Source organism: Zonotrichia albicollis, chromosome 2 (assembly GCF_047830755.1).
Source record: "Zonotrichia albicollis isolate bZonAlb1 chromosome 2, bZonAlb1.hap1, whole genome shotgun sequence".
Taxonomy (NCBI): domain Eukaryota; kingdom Metazoa; phylum Chordata; class Aves; order Passeriformes; family Passerellidae; genus Zonotrichia; species Zonotrichia albicollis.
This window is the reverse complement of record NC_133820.1, coordinates 20,797,724-20,821,082: the sequence shown is the minus strand read 5'-3', so window position 1 is coordinate 20,821,082 and position 23,359 is coordinate 20,797,724. Positions and strand designations below refer to the sequence as shown.

The following is a 23,359-nucleotide window of genomic DNA, read 5'->3' as shown; positions in this document are numbered from 1 at the left end:
TTCAGTTTAAAGACATCACCTCTTGTTCAGTCCCTACATTCCCTTGTAAAAAGTCCCTCTCCAGCTCTCTTGCAACTCCTCCAGGTACTGGAAAGCCATAATAAGATCACCCTGGAACCTTCTCTTCTCCAGGCTGAATTTTTGACTGAGATGTGCAATTTGAGGCCAACATTTTATGAAAACTAAAAATAATATTTACTGAGCATATCCATATATAATATTTATTGAACATACTTAGATGACAAAATCTTGCTTCAGTAGATAATCTAATTTTTACTGCAGTAAGGCATGAGGTATTGCATAGGTACTTACAGAAAGTCTCTTTCTTTGAATCTTCAGACAGTACACTGTTTTTTGAATTTAATATGCTACTTTCAAAACTAAAAGGAAAAAAAAATTAAAACAATATTCTAAAGCTGAACATTTTTATTACCAATAGGTAGCTTAGTTCCCCTTTTTATGAATAAACAGCAGAAAAGCAAACGTTATCAATGCAAAAAAACCCCACCAAAATAGACTACTACATTTTGGAATCATTTTCCAACAAATAATATTAAAAATCATTCTATCCACTTGAGGTGGCTACAGGAATGACCTATATTAAATAACATTGCAGTTAATAATTCAAAAGAAACCTAATGTAATCAAGGCTTTGTCTAAGAAAGGTGAAAGGGATAATCTTAACCTAATCACCTGAACTCTGCTCACAACAATATTGCTTTTCAAGTGTATTAAAAAAAAAAAAAACAGATATACTCATAAAAACAGTTTCAAACAAAATCTCCATTGAACTTCCAGCCTCCCAAAGCAAACTGTGCTCCTGACCATCTTATTTTCTTAATGTGACTCTATGTACGTTTCTATTCTTCTTCACAAGTAACTCCCACCATTGTTGACAGGGGTTAAGACTGTGCAGTTACATTTATGGAAGGAAAATTCTGCTTAATTTATGACATGCACAGAGCTCCAAGATGCTGAAAACAATACTGTAATGTTTCAAAAAATACTGTGAGTTTCAGCTCAAAACTCTGATTTTAAATTATCCACACATAAAAGTTATTCCCCCCAGCAGTAGAATGTGATGAACCAGCATACAGCAAACCATTACTACATACAATGTTTGATGTTGGGTCTCTCCTAAAATAAATAGTTAATCTTGCTGGGCTAAAAAAAATCACAACCTTAAACAAATGGATGTGCAAAACTCTCAGAATATGTTACCCTGGAGATTTGTTTTAATATCTGTACTTAAAACCATTTTACAGAAAGGAAAATGATCTCTGAGTATATGCATACAACATACTATTTATATTGTACTTTACAAAAAAGTATCTCACATTTAATAATACTAATTTTATATAAAACATCATTTCTCTCAATGCTTTATCTTTGAATGCGAATGCCAAGTCATGCTTGCAAAAACAGAGACTACAGCAGAAGAATCACTGTAAAAGTAACAAATAGCTCAACAGCTGTATGAAAAAATAGTAACAGCAAACAGAATACATTACATTTTTTCACTGGTGAGAATTATACATTGAATAAGCCCTATTTTCAAATCTTAACAACTGAGAAACTCATTAGACTGATTTAACACGGTATTGAACTTCTCTCAGTATCAATTTTTTTTCTTACTTCAGTGAACAAAGCACTTGCGGGTAAGTGATGGGAAAAGAAAACAAACCTGTGTTGTGGAAGACATGAACATTGTGTCTCATTCTTCCATAACAAAAAGAAATAGCATCTTGCTCAATAATAAAACTGAAAGGAATAAAGCTCAGAAGGTATAAGAAGCTCAGTTATGTTCAAAGTCTGGTTCAATACATCCTCTTTCAATACACAGAGAAATAAGGAAAAGGATTAGGGAGAACAGCTTAAAGCTGCCATAAAAAAAATCTACACAGCCTGTTCACAGCACCTGAGTCAGGCAAATCCCTGAGATCAGCAGAGAATGTGGAATGAAGGGCTCAAAAGCAGCCCTGTGGAGGAGGATTTGGGCATATTGGTAAAACAAAGATTACAGATGAGCTGGTGATGTCCACTCTCAGCCCAGGGAGCCAAAGGTGTCCTGGGCTCATCAGAGCCTGAGGGCAGCAGGGCTGGGAGGGGACTCTGTTCTGCTCTGGTGACACCCCACTGCAGGGCTGCCCCAGCCCTGGGGTCCCCAGCACAAAAAAGGCAGAAGGTGCTACGGGAGGGACACAGAAGTGATCAGAGGGCTGGAGCACTTCTCCCATGAAGATATTCTGGAGGAGAAAAGGCTACAGAAAAACCTCACTGTGGTCTTTCAATATTTAAGGCCAGGGAAGAGGGAGCTGGTGACTGGGGGGGAAACAAGAGCAGCTCTTAAGAAAGAGAGAGAGACCAAGTAGCTTCTCCAACAGCCCCTCATTTGGTTTGGGGATGACAGAGTAAGACAATTTTACTGATCATTAAATGAAAAAAAAGTTCAAGATTACGTTACAGGTGAGGATGGGTTAATGAGGGCACCTTTCAGTTGCCTGGTTGAGGTGTGAATACTTCCAATTCATTCTTGCTGTGGTTATTCTCACCAGTTCAGATTAAAATCACAGACTGGATAGGAAGGGACCTTGAAGATCATCTAATTTCAACCTACTTCCATACTTTTGCATGAATAAAAGAGTCTAGTATCTGCTACCTGAGTTATCAGATACCAGTTCCAAGATAACACCACACTGGGCTTGCCATGTTATCAATGTGCCAAAAACCCAGATCAAAAGGAAAATCATCTCTGCAGTTAACACAGAGAGTGTGCATACATCATCATGGCATATGAGCTATCCATTGGTCATGGTGTGATTTACTCTCCATGCTAGGCTCCAAACAAGCAATAACTCTGTTTTCCATCAAACAAATGCTCAAAAAACAAACAAACAAACAGACAAAAAAAAAACCAAAAAAAACCCCACTCAAACTTTCCTATATGTATTTGGAGAAGAATTCACTAGCTTATAGCTCCAGATTCTATGTATTATCAAGGAGGTAAAAAAGAAGTGCCAGACACCATAAGAAAGTCTTAAATTCACAGAGCAGCATCTCAATCAATGAACTTTAGGATGTTTAGCAAGCAAAGATTTTATTAGAGAGAAGGGATACAACAAACTGCTTAGAAATGCATTGAAAATACTGAAACATTTGAATACAAAATTCACATCTAAAATATTCACCAGTTTCTACACTCTGTGGAACAGTTTGTGATCTCAGAACAAAGAGTAGGATAGAAACTAAAACAGGAGCTGCCCAAAATAGGTACTAGGGTTTAGAGTAGCTGGATTTCTTTGATATCAAATATTACCCTGAATTGTAATGACTCCTGAAAACATATTCATAAACTGTATTTTAAATTACAGAGGGAAACCATTTTTAGATCCTAACTCTTTCGTTATTCTTCCAGTAAATAAATACAGGTATTCTGCATAACATAATTCTCTCCTTGGCACATGAAACAGCTTAGAAGCAGAAGAGAAAGTGTAAGAATAAAATTCAGAAAATTGAAATTGTTTGGAATTCCTGACAACATCTCCAGTTTAAAAAAAAAAAGAGTAATTAATTTAACAGTAAGAAACTATACACAATGAAGAGCTTGATTTGAAATTTATTCATTAATTTTTTTCCATTTTTTGGTTTAAATACATTTTTTAATGTAAATATATCTATCAAAATTCACAGCATGTTTTGCAAATCAATCTGTGCTTTTGCACACATCCAGATCCAGCCTTATGGACACTACTGCATCTGATAATCTGCTTAGTCATGGTCTTAGAATAGGATTATTAGTGAAACACTGATATATCTTTACTACTTCCTAGTTTTACAGTAGGAAATGTATGAAGGAAAAGTTACCTATTAAATGTAACCTTGAACTTTTACAGTCATTTGATGCATTTTTTCCTAATGGACATAATTTAAAAATACCAACATGCTTGAAAGCTATGAGTAATTTTTCATCAAACAGAATTTCTGGGCCATGTGGTGTGCTTCTCTCCACTTGGTCTTCCTTCTCCCACAGGGAGCAGACCATGCTGGCACACAGATGCAGACCAAGGATAATAATTGAAGTGTCAAGGGCTTGGAAAAGCACAGAGAAGTGGATAACTTGGAAAAGTCTTGTCCCAGTATACTTAAAACTATGTCAAGTGGATTAAAAAAAAAAAAAAAAAAAAAAAAAAGCTGTGTACTTCTCACCAAACACCATCCAGTCCTGCATGAATAAAGAAGTTTTGCCTGCAGTACTGAAGGATATGGACTACGGTTGGAGTTTTGGGCTCAGTGCTGTGTCCCAGCAAGGACACAGCAATTCCTCAGCTCCAGCTCCAGCCTGGGATTGCTCAGTCACACTGTGACAGACCCACACCACAGTGACAGAAGGGCTGGTCTCTCCAGCCTCAGTGACCCCACTTTGGATGCCTGTGACACTGCCAGAGGGGAAAGATGGGAGGTAAAAGGGTCACCTGCCAGGCAAAGAGTCCTGCAGGGAGGTTTCAAGTGGATGTGGCAGAACTGGAGGCACAGGATGAGGATGCAGGAGGAACTCTGAGCCCAGCTGGTTGTGCTGGGATGATGGAGTTGTCATGTGCAAGCCTTGGCACTGCCATCAGTGCCACAGACACAAATACCCAAAAGGCAAGCACTGACTCCATGGCAGTTTTATGCTGACAGAGCGCTTAGAGAAATTGGCCTCAATTTGTACACAGCATTTTCTGGATTTACCAAAAGAATAAAAAAGATTGAGGGCAAAATCTCCTTATGGATCAGTCATGAAATGTTCACACACTATCTTTTAACACAAATTTCAGAAGTTTGTTCCATTCAAGAAAAAGATCTTCTGAAAGGAGGCATTTAAGTGGCTTTACTTATCATAGATGACAGAAACATCTAAACAGAGAGAAAATCAGTACTGGAAATTTCTAAAGACCTAAGATGCCCTGAAATAAATTTCTGTAAGAATGAGATCTGCATGTGTGGTGAAAATTACACTATTTAGAATGGTTGTCTGGGGATAAATTAAGCTGAAATATGCAAGATGATTAAAAAATCCTTTTCTATATCAGCAATTATTATACACTTTTTTAATTTAGTAGAAAGTGTAGTATAAATTACACTTCAGAAAACCATTCCATTTAAAATATGTGTATATTTTTTCTTAATAATAAAATGCTCAATTTTTTTCTGCTTTTAAATTTTTTATTTTTCTTTTTTCTTAATTTTTTAAGAAAGAATTTGAGAAACAGTCAGCATTCCATGACAGGACTGTGGAACATCCCTATAATTACAATTCAACCTACAGTATTGAAGAGGTAGTAGTTTATGATATTTCCCAATAATACTCGAATAAGTGTTTCAGGATTTTGAATATTTGCATGAGCTTTAAAAATGATAACCAGTTACGGAAAATATTTTAAATTATTAAATAAAGGATTATAGAATGACTGAAGAATATATTTTTTAAAAATCTGTTTATAATTTTTTGTAGTATTGTCCTGGCTTCAGCTGGGTAGAATTCATTCTTTTCTGTGTGCTCTATTTTAGAATAGGATGAGAATAATGTTGATAACACTGATATTTTAGCTGCTGCTGAGCAGTGCTTACTGCAAGTCAAGGAATTTTCATTTCCCATGCTCTGCCAGGGAGCAGAGTCACAAGAGCCTGTGAGGGACATGGCCAGGGTGGCGGAGCTGGAGGGGCCAAAGGGACATCACAGAGCATCAGGAGGGGCCAAAGGGACATCACAGAGCATCAGGCTCAGCATGGAACCCAGGCAGAGCTGGCCAAGGGGGCCCCACTGCTCAGGGACTGCTTGGGCATCTCCTGTGACATTTCCATGGCCTGACCTGAAATTCTTCACAACAGGCAGCACACAGCATGCACAAACAGGTAATACTAATAGAAATGGATGATCCAATATACTCCAGTTAGCAATTGTTATCTGGAACTTACCTAAACTTTTGCTCTTGCTTTACTTGCCTGACTTGATACACTTTCTCTGGGTGGATTAAATGTGTGGATTCCAGCAAGAGTACCCTGGAGTATGACAAGCACACATATGACTGCATTTTTAACTTGCAGAATGACAATGAAACTCAATTTATTCTAACTTTTAAATACAGGCTCAATAAAGAAGTTTATTATTTTCAATTAAAGACACTTTAAATGTACTTGTTGTGGTTTAACCCCAGTTTTTCTGTAAGAGATCTCCTCCCTTGGTATCAAACTAGCATTTCCTAGTGTTACTTGCAAGTAAATAACTTACCCCCTGATGAAACACTAGATTGCTCTAAACATTGTAAGCCTGATACAAAGCATTTTTACTTTAGATTACTGGTTCAAATGTTGCCCAAATTGATAATGACTTAATGTAATTGTCAAGTAGTTTTTGAATTATATAAAACTAAAATACACAAATCTAAATTACTTCATCACTTCATTGAAAATTTCCAAGGGAGTTATCCAAATCCTAAGACTAATTCAGCCTTACTGACCACCTCAGTAACTTAAAAGACAGAAGCTAATTAAAGTCATATGATTCCGACACAGAAGGCTTGGAGCAGTGAAAACAGTCCTGCTACAGGATTGTTGTTGTTGTTGCTGTATTACTACTATTTGTATACACCAATCCCATTCTGTGGAGGAAAGAAAAATTTAATTTGCAGCTTCTGCAACATGTATATTCATGTTGCATAAAAAAACAAGTTAAAAATGTTGTGAAAGATGGTTCTTCCAAATAAATGAATGAGATGAACCAATGCTTAGTTCTAAAGACAAAAGACAAAATATGGAGTCTGATCACATAAATAGATTTAAAATGGGTACAACAATCTATTTCCTTTGTACTAAGGAAAGCAACATTTATAGCTCTGCAGTTGTTGCAGCTATGATGAATACAAATTAAAAATTAGACTAACTGATAATGATGCAAGCCCCAAGGCAAAAGCATTTTTTTTCTTTTGCATGCTTAATAACTTAAACAGCAGAATAAAGCAGATTGGGGAAAAATAACCAACTATTCATTAACATGGCTTGTTTCTCTTTGTAATTCTGCTGGACCTCAGCCAAACACAAAAATACAAGCAAGGTTCATGAACTCTGCTTGATTAAAGCTCCAGCTTTTCTGCTTACACTGAGACAGATTTCAATTAAGGCTTATTTATCTTCTTTATTCATTATGATAGCTTCCACTTCATAGTGCTTGTAACAATTTTGGGAATGTAAATCCCTATCATTTAACCTCCAGGTTTTACATTTTTAAGAAGAAGAAGAAAATTATGGAAAAGAGTGGATAAGACAGGATGATCATTAAAGAATGGTCTTTATATCACTGTCTACCTGAATAAGCCATCAGTTTTGAAGGGATTAGTGACATTTATGTTAAATTTCTTCAGCTCATAACATGGGGATCTGCATCTTATTATAGCCTAAAAGAGAACAAAAACCATAAGACCAATAATCAAGTTATCATTGTTTTTTCCTTCTTATTTTCACATGTCCTCTATTTTTTTCTCTTGCCCCAACCTTCTCTTACCCTAACACATTTAGGGGGACTAAAAAAATGAGAGAATCACATAAACACCATCTAGGTTCAGAAGTCTTTCCAGATGTGCTTGATGAATGTGGATTACAAACACAGGCCTACCTGCCCTGACTGGGACATACCTGACAGAGTCTCTGTGGTTAAAAAGTGCAAATAAATACAGAAACATCCAACAAGAGCTTGTGGTCCCTCTACATATGACACCAGAAATCATTAGGCTGAAGCACATCAACACCCCCACAACAGAATTTCCAATAACTGAAAAGGGCTGAGAGGGCTCCAGATTTATTTTCAGAGCAATCATTGCAAATTTTTACAGTTTATTCAGGATCCAAATATGATTTATGTCCTTAGGAATCTTACATATTCTCCTGGGGTTTTTGCTGCATGTACATAGTCTAACATTGGAAATATGAAAATTCACAGGTCAAAGGTGAATGCTGATGGTTACTCACATTTTCATTCTTATCTCAGCCCCCTATTGTTTGATATAATGTGCAGGATACCAATATTTTTTGTGACAATATTAATCATACACATATAAACTTACAAGAGGCTCAATACTCTTAACTTCAGCTTTCAGAGAGAATGCCATTGTGGCACCATCTATTCCATCAACTTTATTTGAGGTCAGCAGCAATACTGCCTCAGCAGGGTGCAGGAAACGAATTGTGAATTCCACATTTACAAAGCCTTGCCTCCTTTGGAAAAAAAAGCACAAAACCAGGGCTCAGAAATTACTCAGAAATGTAATTTCAGGAGCACATTTCAGAGTCTTTGTAAGGGAAGGGTCCAAGAAAAGGGAAGGGTCCTAGAAAAGAAAGCAATTTGTTTCCTCTGAAATATTTGTTGTAGTATAATCTTCTGCCTAAGTATATCTTAAAACATTCAATAAAAGAACTATCTAGATAAAGAACAATACTAAATCCTTATTGCTTTTTATATCAGCACATAGCTTAATTTTTCTTCACACACACAAAGGAAGTTCTCTTTCATTAGAGTACCAACCTAAGTTAACAACTGATCCAATTTATTCTCCTCTCTGAATAGGTTTTTCTGAGTTAAGCAGTCAGACAGCCTGTAATGCATTTTGTAGGGCAGATCTAGATAGATAATTTGATCTTAATCAAATTATTGATGAAGAGTGAGAAAGAAATTAGTTTAAAAACTCTTCAGAACAATTAGTAAAGCTGAGCAACTAAGAGGGAGAAAAAACAAAGTCCTCTTGTACACGCAACAGCTTCTCTCTAATGAGAATACTGGAGAAGACCACACAGAATGAGAGTTCAGACTAGGTACACATTTAACTTTATCTGCATCAGCCCTTCAATAAAGCAAGAATAAGAAAACTTCAGTGCCTGAGAGTCTTACTTTAAAGCTCTCCAAATGTCTCTCTGATTTTGAGATTAGTCTTAAGAAGGCAGTAAGTCTGCAATTGTCAGTTCTGAATATTGATGATGAAATCCTGGAAGTTCTGTAAACATGGCTCTTACAGCTTTCAAGTTCCCGTGGCAGAGCCCCCAGACAATTCCATTTATGACACTGAAGAGTTGCCCAGTCTCCCAGAGTCCGAGGCTCCTAGGTCACCTCACCATTCAAAATGTTCTGAAAAAATAATGCTGTGGTGCAGGCACCCAGAGGAATAAACTGCCTGAGACGTGCACTCCCAAAGCCACTTTAAGGATCAAGTTTTAAGAAGTCTGCTCTGGTCACAGGGCAACAGCAGTGTACAGCACTTTCTGCCTGATCTTTACCCTCTACCTCTTGCAACAAATGAGAATTTGAATCTGAATTTTTGCCTTCTGTGGAAAAAACCACAAAGTTGCTTCATTTTTATCTCTATTAATCCGTGTTGTGGTCAATGTAAAGTTAGGGCAAATTCATCTCATGGAATTGTTCCATAACACTGGGGGTTTATGTTATTCCTGTTATCTACTGCCAAGTCTACACAGCACAGTGTAGTGCCCTGAAGAGTGGGAATCTCAGATCAAGAATAAATGATGCCATATGCAACATAAGGCACTAAGCTTCACTAAGAACGTTATTCACGTTACTATAATTTCCAAACCCACATACAACATTATGATCCAACATAAAGACCCTGCAAGACTTCCATATGTCTCATCAATTCTTGGAGTTTTTAAACACTTGCACCAGAATATTAAGAAAGCTGTTAATTTCAAAGAACCTATTTTTCATTTCATGATCATGACATTATGATAAACTTTGCAGAGGTTACTGTGCATGACTGGCATTTCCACAGGTTTTTAGTTCTATGCAATTTTTTTAATATTTGTTTCTATATGCAATGCCAAGCAGCTCAACATCAAGGTTTTGCACTTTTTTTTCTGTCTTGATTTTGCTTTGTGGTTTGTTCTGGGTGTTTAATTTTAAAGGTGAAGGGAAAAACAGCCATGGTATTGACCTTTCATAGAAACACATGGTATTTTCAAGGATTACATTTATATGATAACTCATATTTGAAGTAATTGCAAAGAAAATGGAATCAAATCAGCCTCACAGTTTGCTGAAAACATAGCATTATTTTTGGTTCCCTTTGCATATATTTATAATAGGCATGTAATTTAATACTGACATATTGATGGTCCTTAAAGGGCACTGTATTTTTGTTGAGTCTTCTTGAATTTGACCATCTATATTTGAATTTTTTTTCTCTTTCGTGGTTTATCTTCATACAAGTGTTGACCTTTATTTTTCCTTTTTAAAGTCTCTAATCCATTTTATCTGTAAATGGATATCTTGCAGATAAACTTAAAAGCTCTTAACTGACGGCCAGAGTCACCATTCCATCCCTCTTGTCTTCACTAGTTAAACAGGGATTAAGGAAATTCCTGTATTGATTCATAAAGCTGCACAGCACAGAAAGAGCAAAATGTACTTAGTGAAAAAACACTTGGTGAAATGAGATGGTGATATACCATAAGTATTTCTGATAGCAGAAATTATAACCTAATACTTTCCCAAAATTAAATCTCTCAAATCCCTAGATGTCTCTCAGACATGGAAGGTGAACAAGTAACTACATCACATCCATCTTGGTGGGGAGGAAAGATGGGGCAAAAAGATGCAGTGTAATACTACTCTAACCTGTGTCATGGTGTCTTTAATTCCCAGTCTTGCTTTAATTAGGAGCCAAAATCTGCAACTTCAGAAGAAAAGAAATCTACCTGCTCATGTTTCTACAATGCATTGATGTATAAAATGTGAATCAAGTTTTGATATATAGGAAAAAATATATATATTGGAGACAGAGGATTCTTATAATGATCTGAAAGCTTATATATTGCTCTTAAAGCTCTACTGAGCCCAACTGCAAGAGTGCCACTGAAATATTACTCTAGATTTGTTTCAGGTTAAGGAGAAAAACCTGACCCTTACACCGGTTAATTTTTCCCTGCTTGTAGTTGATCACATTTCCAGTGTTCCACCACTCCTAAATTAGGAAGTTTCTATTTCTGTAATGCTCCCAAAAATAACACAAACATTTCATTACTTACCCATCAGGAATGGTAACAATGTTTCCTTTAGGTAAAGAGAAATCATGAGCATCTCTTCCCACAAGAATCACGTTGTAGGCCAAAGCGTAATTGCTCGGGTTCTTCAGGAGCACCTACCACAACAAAAGCAGCAAGATCAGCCTATTTTTACTCATTTTACACTATAAAAGGTGTGCTCTGCAGGTAAATTCCAAAATACAAACCAAGGGTATCACAAAATAAAAAAGTACTTCAAATAACTGGGTAGATAATTATCCTTCCAAAGGAGTGTAGATTTCCCATGGACAATCCAAACTTCATTTTTGAGACCACAGTGTACACTGCACTCCTATGCCTGTGAATCTCTCATTCCTCTCTTTCATCTCAGATTTGTCAAATTTGTAGATTTTTTCATGTGCTTTCAAGCATAGGGAAAAAACAGAAGTAAAATCCCAACACTGAAGAGAATAAAAACAGAAAATGCACACTTCCATCTTCTACATTTACTAGCCAAATGACAAGAAAGCTATTATTTCTTTGTAATACATAACATAAACACATATTTACAAACATTGTTCTAACCTTGCATTACTATGAATCTCATCAATAGTATCAATACCTGCTTCACAATAGTTGCATGGAGAGCACCTGAAAATTCTATAGTGTTCTTGGGTAAGTAGTGAGGGAGAATGTCATACAGGTGGACACACAAAATAAGCATCATGACAGGATTTGGATCACAGATATCAATGGCCTAAGATTGAAAACAAAACAAAAAAAAAACAAACAGATGTTCAGTTAAAATTTTGCCTGTATAGTCTAAACATAAGAAGAAGAAGAAAAAGAAATTTTAAGTTAATTCTTACTACACAAATATTTTTAATCTAACCTGTAATAACTGGATTATTCTCATGGCTAATATGAATATGCATCTTCTCACTGCACAAAATAAAACTATAATTAATAATGAAAACCACTGCCATGCTCTGGTGATAAACCTAGGGTAAAAACTAAGCTCAACTTTTTTTCCCAAAGGTTCAGCAGAAACAAATGCTAATTTTATTAAATGCAGCATAACAAAAAAGCATGGAAATTTTACTGTCTGAAAAAATATACATCTTTACTATCGTAAAAAAAAATTAATGTTTTGATTTTATGCAAAATACCATCCAAATACTCCTACAGCCAGTAGGAGATAATTTCACCTTCCAAATAACAACAATATAGTTGTTTCTATTGCATTCTATATACTTTTTAAGATTGATTTATAAAAGGTAGAAATTATTCTTTCAGGTTAAATATTTGATTTATAGAAATTAGTTTGAGCAGCAACATCAAAACCTGTCAAACTAGTTCCCAGCAATTGGGTAAGTCACTGAGGAGAGTGGTAAAATTATTTGCCACAGAGTATGAAAAAAAGAGAAAAAAATATTTACTCTTCTGGACTGTCTTTAGTGTCACAAGAGAAATGTACAGACATATTCATCATATTAACTAAGTTAATTTTTACTTTCAAGTTAAAGTTTATTTAAAGTTTTCAAGGTAAGTTTTCTCTTGCCCTGTGCCCAGCCAAGCAGCTCATCCTCCTCCCAGCAGTTCTCACACAGCTCCTCCTCCAACCTTTCAAGAGAGAGAGTTCATGACTGGGCACTGATCTGAAGTTCCCCTGCAACTCTCCATGGCTTCCTAGATAATGTTTGTCCTTGTAATTCCTAATATTAATTTCCTATACTCTTCATGCACTGATGTAATCATACATCTCATCTCGTATTTCTATTTAATTCCATCACCACTGGTTGAAGATTCAAACTTCAGGATGCATTCACTATGCAAAGTAAAAAAGCTTCTTCTGTGCCAAAAGCTTTAAACCTGAATTCTGAAAAGTATTCTGAATTTTCCATTCATTTATCTCATTAATGGCTATTTAATGTTAACCATTATTCCAATATGGTTGTGGTTTTACACCCCTATTTTCACTCTTCCTGCATTTTCATTTAAGATAGAAAAGACACCAGAGTAGATTACCTGCTGAAGACTTTCTCCTGCCACCTACTTCCTTCTACCCATTTCCACTTAGATCAGAATTTATTCCCTCAGAAAATACAATTCTATCCTGTGATGAATTCATAAAACTCCATTTGTGTCATTTATCTACTTCTCTAAGAGCCACATTTTAAAAAAAGGTATTTCTTAACAAGATTCATCAGAAAATTCACAGTTAGTAAATATTATTTGCTTTAAAAATAGATGCTAACAAACAATAGCAATAATTATAAATTAATAACAATATTAAATAATCAAGTCTGACACAAATTTCCTTTAATGGATATTCCCAGTCACTGTACCTTCTATCCTAATCTCTTTGTCACACACATTCCCTCCATGTTGCTGCTATCCACCATCTTATCTTCTAATAATTTTAGGCTTTCAGCTGAATCTTGTTCAAATCAAAGCATTTTAAAACTTAAAAATATCAAACACAAATTAAAAATACATAGAAAGCCACCACTAATACTCTAGGGTTGAATTGTAAATCATGATTAGAAAGTGGAAACCATTTCCTGCCCAAAGTACTCCATCTTAAATCTACACCTTAATCCCTAAAGGGATTTCAAAGCCTTGAACTCCATTAAAAGTGTATTTAAACCTGAAGCTGAAGACTAGCAGACAGTTGAACTTCTTTGTTATTATAGATATTTAGATTTTTAAATTGAAAATACCAGCTTTTCCAGACCTAACACATCTCAGCTTGTGCTGGTAATTAATGCAAATGTCCTGAGAGTTCAAAAGCAGTGACTGCTGGAGTCAAGAACTTTGCCAATGCTGTTGGAACATTTTAGCCTGCTAAATTTTAGACAATATTACCAGAAAATTCCCAAATTAAGAGATTTCAGCAAAAGGGTTCATGTATTTTGTGACTTTCATTGCTGCAAAACAAGATCCTTCAGGAGTTTCTATAGTAGCCTTAGAAAAGTACATATGAATTACAATAAATCAATGGAAAATGTACTTTGAAATAAAATACAGACCTTGAAGATCCAAGATCTGTTCTTTTTTCTGGTACTGTGTACCTTTGTTTAAATTTTTCGTCTGTACAGAAGTGGATTTATTGTAGACAATTCAGTCTTTAAACAGGTACATTAGTGAGAATATTCTAGAATTCTGCTTCCACATCTGAAGTGTTCAACACCCTTTTCATACTGGCATCAAGCCTCTACCTTCATGTGCTGAACTGCCTGTTTTTCTTAATAAAAGCTGAGACAGAATATACCTTTGTTTGAGGGTTATATCAACATTACTTTTCTGCTTCCTGCCAGTCACAAGTATGGGAAGCAGTAGATTTTCTTTGTTTAGCCTGTTATGGCAAAGTCATTTCTAACAGAGTAATCTGTATCAGGAAACAACAGCAAGACAGCAGCTGATACAAATGGAAATAGCAGGGTTAATTTTTCCCTGTAATCATAACACAAGTGGAAAGGGGAAAAAAAAGGTTATAACTGAGCATATTTTTATACTACTTTGTTCACACAGATAAGCTCTACCTCTGATTCCTAATGCCATTAATTCCTTTGGGAAATTTCCTCCTACACTTTCAAATACTGTGTCTATTCTACTGCACCTTCTGCTCTTCCAAGTGCTCCCAGAGATGTAAATAACTCACAAAGGGACAGTTAAAGAAATGCAGACTGGGAACAGGAGAAAACTGGGGTTAGGGACAACAAAAAGAACAGAGGAACAATATCTAACCTATGTAAGGTCACCATATATATAGAAAATTTGGAGCCATAGGTCAATAAAACCATGAAGATGTAAAGCATGTTTACTAAACAAATAAAAGAGGTCTCAAGCAGATCCTTGATTGAAGAAATTATCAATAACTATCAACATTGTATTCCTCCCCAAAAACAGGTCACCAGAAGCTGCTGGTTTCAAGTGAGTGCTACTCCCACCAGCATCCAAAGCTGCTGATTCTGCATGAACCAAACCTGGGACAGAACTCTCATGGGCCTTCATGGTTAGATGCATGTGACTGTCACTAGACATTCATATACTTTTTTCACCATTTATTTTTATGGTTAAGTGCATGATGTTTGTTCTTAAACATATTTTTCTAAATTGTCTTCCAATAGAAATAATGAATTCCATTTGAGTTTTCACTGTGTTATTTAGGACAATAAAATCTGAACTGAATTAATTTACATTCAGCTAGTTGTGCATGCATGATTCTACAAAGCAAGGAATTATGGAAATTACTTCTAATTAAGTCTATTAATATGAAACAGTATTCTGGATTCCATCATATAGTAACACATCCTGAAACAAAACTGTCTCACTACAATCTCACCTTAACTGGATGTCCAACACTACTGTACAAAAATCAAAATAAAAATAATAATATATATATAAAAGAGGTGCTACTATAAAATCACCTACCTTTATGTCCAAATCCATATTGATAGTATGCAGAGCCTTCACAATTATCAAGGCATTGTGCATAAACTGTTCATGAGTTATTGGATTAGTATACATCTTTACAAAGTGAGTGGGAATCTAGACAAGACAGAGAAATCAAACTCAACCTTCCACTAGGCAAAACTACTGATTTTGTACTTTTGCTCATTCAGCAATCAATAGGATTGAAATTTTGAACTGAAATTCCATGCAAAGAATAAAACCAGTAAAAAAAAAGCAAAAAAAAAAACCAAACTAATACCTAATACTGAAATAATCCCCCATGACTTGCTGAATGTTGGGGTGGGGTTTTGTTTGTTCTTTTTAAAGATCCCACAGACCAAGAACTGCTGTTGGGGAAAGTGCCCTGTCCAAGCACCCAGGAACCACTGGCAGCCACCTGAGCTGGGGCTGAAGGATGGATGCAGGGGCAGTGGGATGGATGCAGAGCTGCAGTGAGTGATGGATGCCCTGCTTGACACCCCACCCTGACACTCTCAGACAGGGTTTCCTCACTCTCTTGATCCCAGGTTTCCCACAGCAGAGTCTCAGCCATCTGGATCCTTAAATTTAGTCTTGGTGCAAAAACAGAAGAACACCTCGAGCTGGTGCCTCTGAGGAGGGATCCTGCATCAAGGACACCCTGGGCTTTTCCACACCTCAGCCTCAGTGTGTCCAAGTCTGGGGTGTTCCTGCTGGACCCGCACTCCTGCTGTGTCCCTCTGGTCACCTGGCTGTGCCCCAGGTCCCCAGACCTTCCTTAGGCAAAGGGACAGTGCCAGGTCTCTCTCTTTTGGGCTCCCAGCACCGAGCTCCACCTGCAGCTCCCACCACATCCACACCCCAATGCCAGCCCTCAATGCACTCCTCAGCATTGCAAAAACAAACAACTGACATCAATAAACTGCATAAAACTTGCACAATATTAAAAAACCTTCTTACCAAATATGGACAATAACCTGCCATCTGTGCTGCCAACACCAGACCATCCAGAAGATCTTGGTCAAAATTCACTATCCATCTCATGGGTGGTATTCCACCTGATTAAAAGACAAAGATTCATAAGACTTTCTTCTCCCCAAGATGTCTATTTTGTTCTGTCTAGATATAATTATTTGAAATCACTGAATAGAGGAAATAACATAAGAAGGAAGAATCCATTCACATGCAGAATTCCACTGGCATATTTCTATTTCAGAGCTGTTGCTTGAAAACTTGAAAAACCTCACCTAGAATATTGTAACTTATTCACTCTGCTGCAGCATGTAAGAGTATTCATCATAGCAGAATGGAAAACTAATAATCTAAACTTAACCTCAAAGATTAGGAGCCTAAATATGTAAACTTTTTATTACTATAGGCCTAACATTAATAGTTGTTCTGAACCTCATGCAAATATGCAGAAATCCTTGAAAGCTGAAATGCTTAAGACACAAAAAGGAAAATCTATTGATTTTCTTTAAGGTCATATTGAATAATTTGGCATAAATGCAATATAAATGAGAGCTAACAGCTCAATTGTTACAACACAAATCACCACTTCTACAACTGTTGTAAACCCCAATGCCTCAGAAGGGTGGGTATTTTTTTATATTTCTAATGTTTTTTATCAAAATAAAACTAATTTTTAAAACATTAAATGTAGTTTATTTATAATTGCTTATTTGAAGCATCCATATCTTAAAATATTTAACACAGCATTTACACAGCTTTACTGTCTCAGGTCCAAGCTCCCAAATTTAGGAAATATTTTGGATTTCAGCCAATGGCAAGGTTTTCAGATAGACTGGGATCAAGATTTCTCACATGGGACAAATCATACAGGTTTCATTTTACTATTACACCTAAAATAGTTCAACCCACAATAAACCCCTGTACCAGATCCTAAGCAAAATCTGTCATTATGCAGAAAGTGGGCAAACATTTATCAACTACAGTTGAGGTATCATCAAAAAAACTTAAATATCTGTCACTTCACATCAACTTGCAGATGCTTCAGCATACTAATACAGCTTTAGTAAGAAAAAACAGGAGCAGATGCTGCACAAACTTAAAAACCAAGTCTTAAAATCCATCTGAGCTTAACTCTATGACATCAGTAATGATTTTAGTTTGCCACTGTTTCAGTGTGGTGATGTTTAGGCTTGGCCCAAAATCCCTTATTTTTTTCTATTCATGCTGTGAATCAATTTTGGTAATACTATTCTAAATATTCATTAAATACATTTTAAAAACAACCAACATTTTTAAAAGAGTATTTGCATGAATATTTCATTTTCTTTAAGTTTTCAAAACAGAATTAAGACTTGCAATTATCTCACTGCGACAAAAACAATTTTTCCTTATTTTTTACCTAAAAGAACTTTTTCAAGCAGAAAACTCAACTTTCAAGTCTTGAAAACTCCATATTGGAAGGTACCAAAGACGGAGGATATATAACTGACTGGATATACAATATCTATCTGTTATTTTTGACAGGAAGAGATTATAGTAATATAGGCCTCAATATCTAAATTGTATTAATTTTAACTCAAGTCAAACATCCATTTAACAAATATCTACAATAAGAGACATTTGTTTTATCCCATCTTCTTGGTAACTTGCTTGCAGTTATTTAAAAAACATTTAATGTAGTCACTGCAAAAACAAATGCTTTAAAAATAGCAAGATCCATTTTTCAAAGCATAATTTCTTCCTAAAATGTTAGTCTTTCTAGCATAAATTCATCACTTTATTGATCATAGTGGGGACCTATAAAAATCAATAAACTGTCTTCTTTTTTTATTAATAGAGTTCAGACTCTCAGCACATAATATCAGCATTTTTTAAAAAAATCAATATTTTCAAATTTTTATTTTTAACTTTTTAAGATTAACTATTTCTGCTTTAGTAAGTCCAATATTGAATTATTCTTCTGGTTAGTAATCTAGATTGATTTGCAGAGCGTGATTATGGAAACCCATTAAACTTACGCTTTAAGCAAATTAAGCAACTTAATTTTTTATCCTACTTTATATTTTACTTTAAATATACTATTTGCTGGTTTTAGTCTTCTGGTGGGACTATTACTTGAGCACACTTAAGCAGAATCACAGAATGGTTTGGGTTGGAAGGATCATTAAAGATTGTCAGGCTCCAAACCCCTGCCATGGCCAGGAACACCACAAACAGCACTTTTGTACTTTGCTGTGTTCTCACTAATCCCTGCTTTCATGCTGGTAGAATTGTCTGTGTGCCAGAAAAGTAGCTGGGGAACAAAGCTGTCTTAAGAAGAAAGAGCAAAAAATTCATTTACTGTTTAATCTGGATCACCCGATCCAGTTTTGCCATGCAGCCACATAAATGTGCCAGTGGAAATGAAACATGGTGGGACTATTTTCTAAAACACCATTTATTGAACTGTAGCTTTATAGTTGTGTAAATGGGTGCATAAAGGAAAAAAAAAAAACATTAAGTAAAATATTTTCCCATCTTAGCTAATTAAATACTTCTATAAGCATTTTCGTTGTTTTTCAGTTAATCCTTCTGCTATCAATCAACCTATTAACTCAAAGCCTTGTGAATAAATTAGTCAGAAAACATAATGTATTTTTCCTAATTGCATCAAATCTAGCAGAACATCTGCCAGCTAACCACTCTACAGTAATTAAGTTTTTAAATAGAATTAGTCAATTTTAGCAGAAATAAACAATAGAAATCAGAATTATTACTCAGGACACCTCTATGCATGTAAATATATTGAATTTCATTTGTACTGGCATTTCTTGCAATAAAAAAAAAAAAAAAAAAAAAAAAACAAGTAGAACTTTATGATAAAGATTTTCATCCAATGTAATGATATAAACCTGGCCAAAAATAGTTTCAAAGATAAATGGTAATGGGTAGCAAACAGCTCTGTGTGACTGGGGGCAGGGGGAGAGAAAATTGTCCAAACTTTGACTTCTGAATTGAGACAGATTCCTGCTACTTGCTAGCTGCATCCCAAAAGGGCTGGCTGCAAATTTTGATAACACCAAGACTGAAATGGCACATTCTAAATCTCCCATTAATGAACAGAAGTGAGACAGAAGCCCCAATTAGGCAGATAATGAACTGTGCTCTGCATATAGACTAATGAGATTGGGAAAACTGAGGACTTGGAGTTATGAAAACAAAAAACAGAAACATTTCCAAAAATAATCCATGGTCTTGATGAGACAACAGGGGACTGGAAAGAAGGTGAAAAAAATTCATAATTGGAGGAAAGATTTTGGAAATGGGAAAGATTCTGAGTATCAGAGAGATGCATAGAGACAAATGCCAGTGGATGTCCAGGGACTTTGGATGGACATGGGATTGGCGTCTCTGAGCAGCAGCACAGCAGGAATTGACTTTTCCCTGATGTTCCAGTGGCCTCCCTGGCACTGAGGGAATGTGAACAGAGAAAACAGATTGTTTTCTGTGAAATTATCAAACAGGGCAAGAGCTGGTTCTGCAACAAACCCAGGACCCTGACCCACCACAGGGTATTTTGTACTCTGCCTAGCCCATGACAAGAGGTGAAAATACTTGGTAAAAGAAAATAACTAAGCAGGGTTAGCTTGGAGTGCAGGCAAACACTTGTTATGGATATAGAAACATAAAAATATACTGAAAAAGGCTCTGCAAAGGACCTGAAATGAGAGTGGCTCTGTTTCACTTAATTCCACTCAGCACTCGAGGAAATAGCATGCAGTTAATTCAGTCATTTGGGACCAATTTAACTCTTGAGTGCATTTACTTTTAATAGATTTGTTGGGGCTGTTTTTTAACATGCACTGGTATCATGTTACATGCATGTAGCAACCAAGCATTACAGCATTGTCTCCATCTTTGTTGTGACAGGCTGAGCCAACTCCTGAAGACACACTGCTTGCTCATGAAGCATTTCCACATAGAAGCAGCAGAGTTTTGCCATGCCACTCTAATTATTCACCACTTTTTAAAAATTTCATTCAAAGTCCAGATTCATTAAGTTTTTTAAAACTTCATGCTCTTACCCTGATAAATCAATAGAAATTTTTCAAGGTTTTCCAATGTTTTTGCCCATATTCAATTTTTCACCAAAAAAAACCCAAACCAAAACAAAACAAAACCAAACCAAACAAACCCCCACACCTACCAAAATTAAATATTTATTTATATTTATTATTATATTTGAAGCTTCAACATTTTTTGTGGGATCTGAAAACTATTTTCCATACTGAGATACTCAAGGGAATACCTACAGCAATTCTACACAAAAATAACAAACTGCTTATTTGTTGTCAGAATACCAAGCAGCTGTTACCATAACCTCCTCTAGGTCTTTTTATTTATTTCTTTGATATGTAAATGATACAACAGACCAAGGAAAAATACTACACATTTTAACTTCAGTAAAATTTTGATTACATTCTTTGTCACAGAAAAGCAATGAAAATGTATTCTAGGAAAAAGGTCCTATAAAGTGAAGCAAAAACCTCCCTGAAAAACAGTAACCCTAACTGCTATCAGCTTTCCACAACAAAAATCCTAGATTGTGTACTTTCCAATATTTTCTTATGCAATTTTTAAAAATTGCACAAAATTACCTTACTCCCATCTGGAGATAATATAAAACAGATTAAAGAATCGGCTTTGGGAAGAAAAATTGTTTGCAAGTCTTCATGAGGAAAGGACTATAATTTCAGCTCTTGAACAACTGGAGTAATGATCTGAAACAAATGGGATGAAATCCAATAATGATGCTTCCAGCAGACTACAATTAATTAAGAATAATTCATTATGCAAGTTCTAGATGGAAAACTGGATAGACAGAACTTCTGCAGAAAAGAATCTGGAGAAAAACAGTGAATCCAATACTGTGGCAGGAAAAGCAAATACTGTGCTAGCATGCCTTTACAGGAGAGCTGCATCTCAGGCACACAGACTGATCTTTTCACTTGTGCTTGTTCCCAGTAAAGTCTCACCTGGTACAGAAACCAGCAATGGCACCAAACTTCAGGAGAAGAAGCAACTAAAAGGGTTTACAACAAAAAACCCTGAGCTGAGGGTTTGAAAGAATGGAAATGTTTTGCCAGCAAGGTGGAAAGAGAGAAACTGAAGGAGAAGGTAACAATCTGCAACTGTATGAAGTTAATAGAAAAGCAAAGATTCATTACAGATTTTAAAAGAGGAAGAATGGATTTAACCCAAAATTTGCCCTGCTAGAGTTCAAGTTAGACAACAGGAAGCTCTTTCATATGGAAATGAGTGGGAAATTCTGGCAGATGTTTCCTTAAGTGGATTGTGGAATCTCCTTTTTCAGAGATTTTTATAACAGCAAATACCTGTTTAGTATACTAAAGGTATATTCAGATTAGTCTTTGTACATGAGAATAAAGCAGATTATTTCTGATCTCATTCTCCGTTTATGGGACTTACTGTGGGTTCTTTTTAAGTTTCACTTTTTTTAACTGATCCATCACCTGGATAAGCAGAAATGTGATGTATTAGAATTATCTGGATAAGAATAACCAGTGTCACCCCTGTGACAATGCACAGTGTAAAAACTGGCTTTATATCAAGTATTAAAATACTTAAAGGATCACATTTTTGTTGAATCTACTAAGTATCAAAACTATTTTATATAAAAAAGTAAGAAATACAATAAATCTTTAAATAAAGTACTGTATTTCTTGTGACGCTTGTTCTGCTGTTTTCACAAATACTAAAAAATTTAAATTCTTGCCATCACTTGAAAAATCTTTCTATCTAAAGAGGCACAAGAAATACCAATGATAAATCTTTTGTTACATAGCCACAAGCAAAATTTTCAAATTCTGAGTTACTGAAAAATAGAGGAAAAAATACACAGAGCTAGGCTACTCTTATATAAGAATTTTCAAAGAAACCAAATAAATTCTCATGAAAATCTTGAAACTGATGGCCTTTTGTGATTAAAGGCATGAAATACGGCTTGATAAGAAAGGAATAAATTAGACTACGTTACTAAGAGTACCAATGGAATGGTGCTATGCCAGCAGTCTGTATAAGTAGGCAGGGATACCATGAGTAGGAACTAGATGTTGTTAAATAGCTTAGTGGGATACACAAATTTGTCAGCAAAACAAGAACCTAGTCATAGTATTAAGTAGCAAACCCAAAACAAAGTATTGTACACAGAATAGAGATTTTACATTTACTTACTGCTTCAGAATACTTTTATACTGCAAGTCTGCATAGGCTGAAAATACAATTAAATTCACAGAATGGAAATCTAGTACAGCATTACAGGAGTGTCACCTCCACCAGAAGGAGTCCTGAATTTCAAAGCAGGAAGTCTCAGAGCATGCATAAAGCATTTCTGTACATTTGCAGTGTTACTCATCTCTAAGCAACTTCTGTTGAAGGTAGAATACTGAGCTACATTGACCTTTAATATATCACAGTACATCCTTTCAATGTAAACTAGTGCAATAATAATGGTTCACATTATTATACAGCAAATTCTTCCTCTGGAATCTGAAAATCTCTGGAGGCGGAACTAATCTATAGCTATAATAATACCTATAGACCTGTTTCAGTAGCTTAAACCTGGCACTGAATAATACAAACATTTACAGAAGAAATATGCAGCAATAACCTTTTCTGTACATGCTAAGATTAGAACCAGAACAAGTTTTGAAATTATAGTACTGAAGTACACAATCCAGAGCATAAGAAAGATAAAATGAAATATGCCTTTGAATAATTATTGAAAAGGGTATTATTTATTACTTAAAACTAATGATTAAGAGAATGATAACTTTTCTGCCTTCAGAACATATAGTATGTGTAGCTACATTTATCTTAACATGGCAAACAAGTTAATTTTATCTTA

General features: G+C 35.5%; 1 protein-coding gene across 5 annotated transcripts in view; it reads right to left on the bottom strand.

Moving 5' to 3' along the window:
* The window catches only part of CFAP47 (cilia and flagella associated protein 47), a 274,906-nt gene that overhangs the window by 183,457 nt on the left and 68,090 nt on the right, over positions 1-23,359 (bottom strand). For 4 of the 5 annotated variants that reach the window (XR_012578854.1, XM_026791865.2, XM_074534558.1 and 1 more), the window contains 8 exons: positions 16,441-16,538; positions 15,481-15,597; positions 11,666-11,800; positions 11,068-11,180; positions 8,100-8,250; positions 7,345-7,433; positions 5,959-6,042; positions 313-380 (listed from right to left, as the gene is read on the bottom strand). Coding sequence is in view for 4 of the 5 variants with exons in the window: in XM_026791865.2 (XP_026647666.2) it covers positions 313-380; positions 5,959-6,042; positions 7,345-7,433; positions 8,100-8,250; positions 11,068-11,180; positions 11,666-11,800; positions 15,481-15,597; positions 16,441-16,538 (855 nt within the window). In the remaining variant the exon portion in view is untranslated. The remainder of the gene's footprint in view (positions 1-312; positions 381-5,958; positions 6,043-7,344; positions 7,434-8,099; positions 8,251-11,067; positions 11,181-11,665; positions 11,801-15,480; positions 15,598-16,440; positions 16,539-23,359) is intronic. The other variant, XM_074534560.1, reaches the window with a different exon arrangement.